At 44.9% G+C, this 10,993-nt stretch overlaps 1 protein-coding gene across 17 annotated transcripts in view; it reads right to left on the bottom strand.

The window, feature by feature from the left end:
• Positions 1-8,656: 8,656 nt before the first annotated feature.
• The window catches only part of flncb (filamin C, gamma b (actin binding protein 280)), a 93,534-nt gene continuing 91,197 nt past the window's right edge, over positions 8,657-10,993 (bottom strand). For all 17 annotated transcript variants that reach the window (XM_071332779.1, XM_071332778.1, XM_071332777.1 and 14 more), the window contains 3 exons: positions 10,585-10,803; positions 9,981-10,193; positions 8,657-9,798 (listed from right to left, as the gene is read on the bottom strand). In XM_071332779.1, the coding sequence (XP_071188880.1) occupies positions 9,611-9,798; positions 9,981-10,193; positions 10,585-10,803 (620 nt within the window). In that variant the 3' untranslated portion in view covers positions 8,657-9,610. The remainder of the gene's footprint in view (positions 9,799-9,980; positions 10,194-10,584; positions 10,804-10,993) is intronic.

Here is a 10,993-nt window from a genome sequence, read left to right as displayed (position 1 = left end):
AGAGCGGGATAATCATTTCTGAATCCAGGCTGTTTTCAATTAGGACCTGTGATTCGGGGGGATCAATGCGCTGAGCAGAGACCAACAATTCAATCATTTGAATAATGCATCGTGAATGTTTAATGCATTTAAACGACTACAAACACCGTGTTCACCCACATCGCACTGACCCAGGGTGTGCCCTTTCCAACAAGAACAAATGCAATATGTTGCCAATCTGTGTGTGTGTATGTGTGTGCACTCGGCTGTGTGTGTGTGTGTGTGTGTGTGTGTGTGTGTGTGTGTGTGTGTGTGTGTGTGTGTGTGTGTGTGTGTGTGTGTGTGTGTGTGTGTGTGTGTGTGTGTGTGTGTGTGTGTGTGTGTGTGTGTGTGTGTGTGTGTGTGTGTGTGTGTGTGTGTGTGTGTGTGTCAGTGTGTGTGTCAGTGTGTGAAATGAAAGAGAGAACAAACACAAAAGGGAGAGAACATGAACTCCTATTGTACAGAGCCACTTTCTTAAGTCAAACATGTAAGGCGAGTAGTTCTGTGGCTAATACCTCATCTGAACAGCGAGCAAGAACTGATCCCCCTGTTCTGTACAACGCTGTAATCCACAGAATACAGGCTCCTGAATCCCTCTCTGTATTTACTGTATGAATGGCTGACACACACACACACACACGCACACACACACACACACAGTTAAGGCACCCGGCAGAGAGATGACCCGGTTCTTTCAGGTCTCTCTTTGTCCAGACATGCCAATCTAGGCTAGAAGATTAAGTGAAAAGAGAGTGAGGAAGAAAGAACGAGTGAGCGAGTGACAGAGAGAGAGCAAGAGAGGGAGAGAAAGAACATGAGCGGGAGAAGGTGAAAAGGGGAGAGTGGAGACAGAGATTTGGAAATGGGAGCAATATTCGAGGGTGTTCATGTAGTGTTCATGTATATGTGAGCTGTTATCAGTCAAAAAGAACACAGGATGAGAGAATGCAAGTGTGAATGCATGTGACAAGTGAATAGAGCTGTATGTGGGTTAGACACAGGAAAGGAAGAGAGGGAGGGAGATGAGAGGGGTGAGGAGGTTCATAATGGGGAAAGGGGGAGTAGGTGGAGAAATAGATTGGGGAGAGAGAAGAGGGATAGTTAGAGGGGGAGGGAGGAAGTAGAGAAGGGATGAGGGAAAATATATAATGGGGGTAAAAAGAATAGGTGGAAGAGATAATGGGACACAGATCTGAGAGGTGGAGAGAGAGAAGGGGATGTAGAGGAAGAAGGGGGGAGGAGGTAGAGAGAGAAGGGAGAAGGAGGAGGAGGTGATCGCCAGCCTGGTTAGCAGACCATGGGGTTAGGGGAGGAGATCAGGCCAGGGGGTTAGGGGAGGAGATCAAGCCACGGGGTTAGGAGAGGAGGTAGAGAGGAGATCAGGCCAGGGGGTTAGGGGAGGAGGTAGAGAGGAGATCAGGCCAGGGGAGGAGGTAGAGAGGAGATCAGGCCAGGGGGTCAGGGGAGGAGGTAGAGAGGAGATCAGGCCAGGGGAGGAGGTAGAGAGGAGATCAGGCCAGGGGAGGAGGTAGAGAGGAGATCAGGCCAGGGGGTCAGGGGAGGAGGTAGTGAGGAAATCAGGCCAGGGAGTCTGGGTCTGGTACGATACGTCATTTCTCCTCCTGGATTAGAATTCTGGCTGGTAAAAATAGAAGGTGTATTTTTATCCCCTCATCCCCTCGTTTCTGAACAGTATTAATTACATCCCATCCATTTAGCCTAATAATACCATTATTAATGCCTTTATTAAAAGGGCCTGCTGCACTCACTGCCTCTGCTGCTCTGCTCTGAGACACAGTGCAAGGGGCCACACACATACGAATGTACGCCAACACACATGCACACACACACACACACACACACTTGTATTATCAGACAGACACACAAACATTTATGCTGCCACTCAGCCCAGCAGGGTACACAATCACACTGTGGAGCATCAGGAAGAGAAAAGAGAGAGCAACAGGATCTTCAATTATCTGTTTTTGTGAAGGTTGTTATTTTAGACAGAAGAAAAACAGGGTGAAGGAGGGTGAGAGAGGGAGGAAGAGGGTTAGTGGGAGAGATAATAGAACAATGGATACAAGAAAATAAGTGTGTGTGTGTGTGTGTGTGTGTGTGTGTGTGTGTGTGTGTGTGTGTGTGTGTGTGTGTGTGTGTGTGTGTGTGTGTGTGTGTGTGTGTGTGTGTGTGTGTGTGTGTGTGTGTGTGTGTGTGTGTGTGTGTGTGTGTGTGTGTGTGTGTGTGTGTGTGTGTGTGTGTGTGTGTGGAGGCTCCTCAGCGGAGGGAGTGGTGGACCATTCTACACAGTGAATTGCATACAAATAAAAACAGTGAAACATTATACTTTTTAGATAAAACTATACTAAATATATTAAAGTCACCAAAGAAATTATTAAAACACACTGTTTTGCAATGGCGGTCTACAGTAGCCTCAGCAGAAGTCTGTAGGGTAGCACCATGGTGTAGCCGGAGGACAGCTATTTTCCATCCTCCTCTGTGTATATTAATTTCAACACAAAACCTCATGGCTCATGGTTCTCACCCCATTCCATAGACTTCCATGGTAATTGTAACTGTGGTGGCGATTCCCTATGAAAAGCCACTGGCACAGGAGAGAGCTGTCCATAACACGTCCACGAAAATCAGCTTTCCAAACGTCACCCTTTTTGGTGAAGTTCCCATTTATATAAAATATAAATAACTCCAAAACACATATTCCTGTAGAAAAGGTGCAGAGAGATGCATTCTATAAGCGCATCTGTGATACGGTAACAACTGTATGTGCTCTCCTCTCACCTGTGATAACCCTTCCTGGTCACCTGTGATAACCCTTCCTGGTCACCTGTGATAACCCTTCCTGGTCACCTGTGATAACCCTTCCTGGTCACCTGTGATAACTCTTCCTGGTCACCTGTGATAACCCTTCCTGGTCACCTGTGATAACCCTTCCTGGTCACCTGTGATAACCCTTCCTGGTCACCTGTGATAACCCTTCCTGGTCACCTGTGCTACTTATATTCACAGACGTGACCAGTGACCCATGACCCCAAAATATAGTGCCCTCTAGTGTACAAAACAAGTAACCCTTGATCGACAACATATACACAGCACATACTGTACGCTGACTGTGACGGTAGATAACATGGTAACAATGATTTAGGCTGTGTAGTAGTGATGGACATTCCGAGTCTTTTCCGTGAGCCGGCTCATTTGACTCCATTCACGTAAAAGAGCCGTCTCATTTGACTCCATTCCTGTAAAAGAGACGTCTCATTTGACTCTATTCACGTAAAAGAGCCGTCTCATTTGACTCTATTCACGTAAAAGAGCCGTCTCATTTGACTCTATTCACGTAAAAGAGCCGTCTCATTTGGCTCCATTCACGTAAAAGATCCGTCTCATTTGGCTCCATTCATGTAAAAGATCCGTCTCATTTGGCTCCATTCATGTAAAAGATCTGTCTCATTTGACTCTATTCACGTAAAAGAGCCGTCTCATTTGACTCTATTCACGTAAAAGAGCCGTCTCATTTGACTCTATTCACGTAAAAGAGCCGTCTCATTTGACTCTATTCACGTAAAAGAGCCGTCTCATTTGGCTCCATTCACGTAAAAGATCCGTCTCATTTGGCTCCATTCATGTAAAAGATCTGTCTCATTTGACTCTATTCACGTAAAAGAGCCGTCTCATTTGACTCTATTCACGTAAAAGAGCCGTCTCATTTGACTCTATTCACGTAAAAGAGCCGTCTCATTTGACTCTATTCACGTAAAAGAGCCGTCTCATTTGGCTCCATTCACGTAAAAGATCCGTCTCATTTGGCTCCATTCATGTAAAAGATCTGTCTCATTTGACTCTATTCACGTAAAAGAGCCGTCTCATTTGACTCTATTTACGTAAAAGAGCCGTCTCATTTGACTCTATTCACGTAAAAGAGCCGTCTCATTTGGCTCCATTCACGTAAAAGATACGTCTCATTTGGCTCCATTCATGTAAAAGATCCGTCTCATTTGGCTCCATTCATGTAAAAGATCTGTCTCATTTGACTCCATTCACGTAAAAGAGACGTCTCATTTGGCTCTATTCACATAAAAGAGCTGACTCATTTGACTCCATTCATGTAAAAGATCCGTCTCATTTGGCTCCATTCATGTAAAAGATCTGTCTCATTTGGCTCCATTCATGTAAAAGATCTGTCTCATTTGGCTCCATTCACGTAAAAGATCCGTCTCATTTGGCTCCATTCATGTAAAAGATCTGTCTCATTTGGCTCCATTCATGTAAAAGATCTGTCTCATTTGGCTCCATTCACGTAAAAGATCCGTCTCATTTGGCTCCATTCATGTAAAAGATCCGTCTCATTTGGCTCCATTCATGTAAAAGATCTTTCTCATTTGGCTCCATTCACGTAAAAGATCCGTCTCATTTGGCTCCATTCATGTAAAAGATCTGTCTCATTTGGCTCCATTCATGTAAAAGATCTGTCTCATTTGGCTCCATTCACGTAAAAGATCCGTCTCATTTGGCTCCATTCATGTAAAAGATCCGTCTCATTTGGCTCCATTCATGTAAAAGATCTGTCTCATTTGGCTCCATTCACGTAAAAGATCCGTCTCATTTGGCTCCATTCATGTAAAAGATCCGTCTCATTTGGCTCCATTCATGTAAAAGATCTGTCTCATTTGGCTCCATTCATGTAAAAGATCTGTCTCATTTGGCTCCATTCACGTAAAAGATCCGTCTCATTTGGCTCCATTCATGTAAAAGATCTGTCTCATTTGGCTCCATTCATGTAAAAGATCTGTCTCATTTGGCTCCATTCACGTAAAAGATCCGTCTCATTTGGCTCCATTCATGTAAAAGATCCGTCTCATTTGGCTCCATTCATGTAAAAGATCCGTCTCATTTGGCTCCATTCACGTAAAAGATCTGTCCTATTTGGCTCCATTCACGTAAAAGATCTGTCTCATTTGGCTCCATTCACGTAAAAGATCTGACTCATTTGGCTCCATTCACGTAAAAGATCTGTCCTATTTGGCTCCATTCATGTAAAAGATCTGACTCATTTGGCTCCCAAACAGCTCTTTGTTCTAAATGCTTAAAAATCTATAGACTACCATTATGTCAGATGTATGGCTGCTATGAAAGTGAACTGTGTGTGCGAGTGATCAGGGGTGCATTCATTCCACGGATTCTGTTGCAAAATGTTTCTTAAACGGAAGCAAACGGAATGAAACAGGCATGGACCTACCTGAATTTGACCAATATAAGCTTTTCTAACTAATGATTACTAACTAATGATTCGGGCAGGTACTGTAGCGTTCTCCTGGTATCCGCCAAACCCAGATTCGTCCGTCGGACTGCCAGAGGGTGGTGTGTGATTCATCACTCCAGAGAACGCGTTTCCACTTCTCCAGAGTCTAATGGCGGCGAGCTTTACACCACTCCAGCCGACTTGGCATTGCACATGGTGATCTTAGTAGGCTAGGCAACCTCATGACTGGTATAGGGCAAATTAGAGGATCATGCAGTAGCCTAAACCTATTGATGTTACATTGAGCTGGGTGAATGGAATACAAATGACAGTCATCCCATATGCTGCAATAGAAATAACAATAATCGAAAATCGTCCTCCCTAAATCTTAAATGGCACTGATTGCCACTGGTGTGTGTATGGGGGGGGTGTGTGTGTGTGGGCCGTAATGGTCCAGTTAGTGCTGCTGGTCCAGATGGTCTGAAGGAGGACAGCAAACAGCATGGACCACTTATCACCATGCGGCCTAACACGACACACACACACACATACACACACAACTGTGAGAAACCAACAACACTAACACCAAATGACTCTCTTCTATTTCTCCATCTCTCCTTCACTCTGTCATTCATTACCTGTTTATCTCTGCGTCCATTCTCTCAATCGTCCTCTAATTATCTCTTTCAGCATCTTTCTAACTCTCCTTTTCCCTCCCTCCATTTCTCCATCCTTTTCTCCCTCCATTTCTCCATCCTTTTCTCCCTCCATTTATCCATCCTTTTCTCCCTCCATTTATCCATCCTTTTCTCCCTCCACCAACCTGTATTTGTTTTCAGTAATAACCCGTGTGGATTCACAGCCTGTTGAACAGACGAGGCACACAAAGCACCACGCTAAGCACTAATTATACCCCCCAACTCTCTCTCTCTCTCTGTCTCTCTCTCCCCCTCTTTCTCTCTTCCCCTCTCTCTCTCTTTCTCTCTCTCCCCCTCTTTCTCTCTTCCTCCCTCTCTCTCTCTGCCCCCCCCCCTCTCTCTCTCTTTCTCTCTCTCCCTCCCTCTCAATGACGCAAGCGTTTTATCCTGGAAATGATATGTCCTCCCACAACGTAGAACTATTCAGGGTTGACTTTTTCCATCTATAATAAGTGTAACCTAGCTGCATTGCATTAGTAGCCGATTGTACTGTGCATACCAGGATAGGGATAGATGAGGTGTTCCTGCAGTTCCTATATCTTTGCTTCCACCTAAAGGCCGTTTGGAGAACTTCTACCATGGAAACAGGTGGGTTAGTATGGAGGGGCTACATAGGTCTATGATAGTGCCAAAGTGTACAATTCTACCAATCAGAACACTTTTAAAAAAAATTGCAGAACCCTAGTTCTAACCCCTGACCCCAACATTCCTATCGATATACAGTTTCACTGAATTAGCTTGCCTTAAGTGACTGATGCAATTATGCAAATGTTGAGAATCGTTTACAGTATGGCCTTTACAATATGTTATCCCAGAGAGAGAGAGAGAGAGAGAGAGAGATTGATGCTCCTAGGCCTGTATGCTTACCATGCTTTTTCACAGTGCCTTAATAATTTAGCCCAGCTTACCATACAGTGCCAGCCTCCCCAATGGCCAGGAGCCCTTTCCATTTCATATCCCGTGAAGAAAGAGTATCAATTCCACTCACTATAAATGATGTATGAGGCATGGATTGAAAGCAGTGCATTTTCCATTACAGGGATTGTGCAGGGTATCTCCCTCTGTGTCTACTGCACAGTACTGGGGGTCTGAATAGAGTGACAGCAGAAGAGACAGGGACAAATGTGTGTGTCAGAAAGAGGCAGCAGGGAAATTGTGTGTGTGTGTGTGTGTGTGTGTGTGTGTGTGTGTGTGTGTGTGTGTGTGTGTGTGTGTGTGTGTGTGTGTGTGTGTGTGTGCACATGTGCGTGTGTGCGAGCCTGCAGGTTTCGCCTGCCTGCTGTTGTGTTGACATAGTGTTGGCGATAGATGAAAAGGCGTGAAATGTGGTTGTCTGATCACAGTTCCCCATCTCTGTTGTCACTATGGGACTTTCACATTAAAACTCCGGTGATTGCATTTTCTGATAGCAACACCCATTCCACTTCCACTCCCTGTCACAGCAGAGGATGTGTGACAAAGGGAGACCATCAGCACTCGGACGGAACACAGATGAAAAAAAACTCCCCATGCGCGCGCAGACACACACACACACACACACGACACAGCTCATAGATGCTAGATCTCTGGAGGCGAGACTCACTGCTCTCTGGTTCTCCAGAGAGGCACCAGCTCTCTCTGTGAATGGAGGCGTCCGTTCCACTCTTCAGTTCATTTCATTCAACCAATAAAACAGCATCATTAGTGAGTCAACCAATCAACTAATGAATCAACCAATGAATTGATCAAAGTTTGATCGTACCACTGGACTATGGCTGAAACCAACACACAGGGTGATGCTGCACAGTGTAACAACACACAGTTTAGTGCAGTTCAAAACATTGCGCAACATACTAAACATGACTCAGGCTGTGATATCACTGACAGTGCAGGGTAATAGTTCTGAACGCAGCTCCCTTACTGCCTGCCTCTGGCCCAGCTGAAGGTTTAACTCCCACTGGTCTGTAATGACAACGTGATTACACTGGATCAGGGGGTCCATTAGAGTCACACAGTGGTAATATTGCCCTCAGACAGAGAGGGGACATTCCTGTAGTCAGATTATTTAGGGAGGAAGTACAGGAAAAAGCTCTGTATGATGCTACAGTTTTCCTAAGGTCCATAAGAAAATCAGGTAATGCATTACATGGTGGTTTATTTTACCTCAGTGTCTCCCAACCCTGGTCCTCCAGTACCCCCAACAGTACACATGCTTATTGTGACCCTGGACAAGCACACCTGACTCAATTGTCAACTAATCATCAAGCCCTCAATGAGCTGAATGAGGTGTGTTTATCCAGGGCTACAACTAACCTGTGTACTGTTGGTGTTACTGGAGGAACCAGGGTTGGGAAACACTGTTTTAACTGAGTGATTTCACCACCCATCTGTAATAGCCCGTTATCACCAGCAAGTGGTGCTGTTGTACAGATATACAACATGCTAATATAATAACACATGACATTTAGCGGGGGCTTTTATCCAATGTGACTTCCAGTCATGTGTGCTTACATTACACGTATGGGTGGTCCTGGGAATTGAACCCACTACCCTGGCGTTACAAGCACCATGCTCTACCAACTGAGCTACAGAGGACCACCTTTGGTTACAAGTAAATATACTAAATTGCTTTGGGCATCATTTTTGGAACGCAAACAAAAATACACCCCCGCAAACACACACTTTAAATTAAGACAACACATTTTTGGTTTTCAATGGAAAGTTAGCAGTTAAACGTTTTATTATGCCTGCACATCCGTACCAAACAGAAGGTTAGTATATCAAACAATTAAGAGTTAATTAAGAGTTTTCTGTTCATTTTCATACATATAAAATCACTATAAAATGTCACTCTATGATACTGTTCCACTGTAACATCTCTCTGTGGACTTCTTAATTAAACATTCACACGATAAACCGATTGCTATGCCGTGCTCTCTTCCTCAGTACAAAATTCTTGGCCAACCACATCTCTGTGTCCATGGTTACACCCGAAATGACACAGGAAGGCCCAGTATGAGGGAGAATAGTTTCTAAGCTCGACTGAAACCTTCTCCTTTGAAACAATATAAGACCATTTTCTGTCAAAGAAAATAAAAGGACTGAATAAATAAAGGTAAATAACTCTTGTCTGTCTGTCTATCTGTCTGTCTGTCTGTCTGTTTGTCTGTGATTCAGACAGTGACATCACAGCCATCTTCTCTCATGTAAGGCAGCCATTTTCACCAGGCCAGTACAGGCAGTGTAGGACACCTTTGGAGGACTAGCTAAAAAGCACATGGTGGTGACTGCATACTGTGTTTGTGCTCTGAAAATACTAACATAGGCCCATACAGACAGAAAACATGATTTTACTTTTGACTTCCCTTTGTACATTCTCTCTCATTGAAAGTAAACAGCAACAGGGTGCCTAGTTGGTGGGTGGTGTGTAGAAAATAGGGGCGGGCGCATACATAGGAGAATTGGCACCTCAGATCTTTGTGATGTCACCTGGATAAGTTATCAGAGTAATCTGGCACAATGCATGATGGGTAAATTAATTCCCCCCCTGGACAGACGGGAAAAGTCTTTGCATCTTTAGTGTGTCTGTGGGGGTGTTGGACTAGTCCATTCTGGGATACAGCAGGGGGTTGTACAAGGGATGGATGAGTCCATTTTAGGGGACGGTGACATGGAAGGGGCTGCCGGGGACATTTTCATCTCCCCATTTGACGATGAGGATGTAGTTGCCCTGTTCTTTGACGGTGTAGGTGACGTTGTACATCCTGTTGCCCAGGTGTTTAACGTAGACCTCTTCACACGGGGTCTTGGGTCCGTGTACCCCCACCATCAACATGTTAGTTCCTACAGGGGATGAAATACGGCAATATTAAGTATTTGTGTTAGTGTATGTGCGCAAAAACTTTGTATGTGGGTGCATTTGTACACGTGTGTGTCTGCGTGTGTGTCTGTGTGTGTGTCTGCGTGTGTGTCTGCGTGTGTGTCTGCGTGTGTGCGCACCTGTGTGTATGACCATCGCCTCTCACCTGCTTTGCTGCAGTCCACTGTGAAGGTGTTCTTCTGCCCTACAAAGGCCTTTGATAGGCCGGCGCCCCGGGAGACCACCTTACTGGCATCCGAAGAGAATTTAGGACCATAGGCCACGCCCATCGACGACGACGATGACGACGTCTTGGTTACTGTCTCCACAAGAACGGACGAGGTTTCATGTAGACTGTGACCACCAGAGAGACGAGCACCTAGAGAGAGAGAGTGAGAGGAAGAGAGAGAGAAAGAGAGAGAAAATAAGAGAGAGATAGAAGAGGGAGAGAGAGAGTGGGGTTGCATAAGTGGGGTTGCGTAAGATCTATAATCACATCTGGCGTGTTGCATAATCTCTCCTCATATAAAATATAAACACACACAGTTTAGGAGCCCTCTGGAAAAATACATCATGTCTAATATAATAGGAGGGTGTAGAGGCTAGGGACTCTTCCAACTCATTACACCAAGCCTCCACAAGGTCTGAGTCTTTAGTAGACCAGTACACACACACACACACACACACACTTGCCATCTCTCCATCAACACATTCTAGACTCAACACTCAAACGTTAGTGTCTGGGTAGCGTTGCTCTATAGAGGACTTACCTGTGACTTTAGCCTTGAAGGGGCTGCCTACGATGTGGGATGGTCCTCCGTATTTGATGGTGATGAGATAGCTTCCGGGGGCCATGGGTGTGTAGGTGACCTTGTAACCCTCGGGACAATCTTGACAGTCCATCTTGACCTTGGACGGCCCATCGATGGTCACTGACAGAGCACCTGACCCCGCATTACACGTGTTCACTACAAAATCTGACGCCGCGCCTACAGGAGGGGAAAGAGATGGACAGGGAAAACATCCAATCAGAGGTGAGTTAGAAGAGACATGTGAGCCAATATTGGTAATTTATACATTTTGTGTATTTTTCCTTACAATAGCCTATAGGCCTTCTTTGGGTATTTGAAATTGAAATGACCAAATTACTGAACTGTGTTAAAATTCTAATAAACACAT

This window comes from Salvelinus alpinus, chromosome 11 (genome assembly GCF_045679555.1).
Source record: "Salvelinus alpinus chromosome 11, SLU_Salpinus.1, whole genome shotgun sequence".
Taxonomy (NCBI): domain Eukaryota; kingdom Metazoa; phylum Chordata; class Actinopteri; order Salmoniformes; family Salmonidae; genus Salvelinus; species Salvelinus alpinus.
Note: the sequence above shows the minus strand (reverse complement) of the source record. Positions and strands in the feature narration are given on the sequence as shown.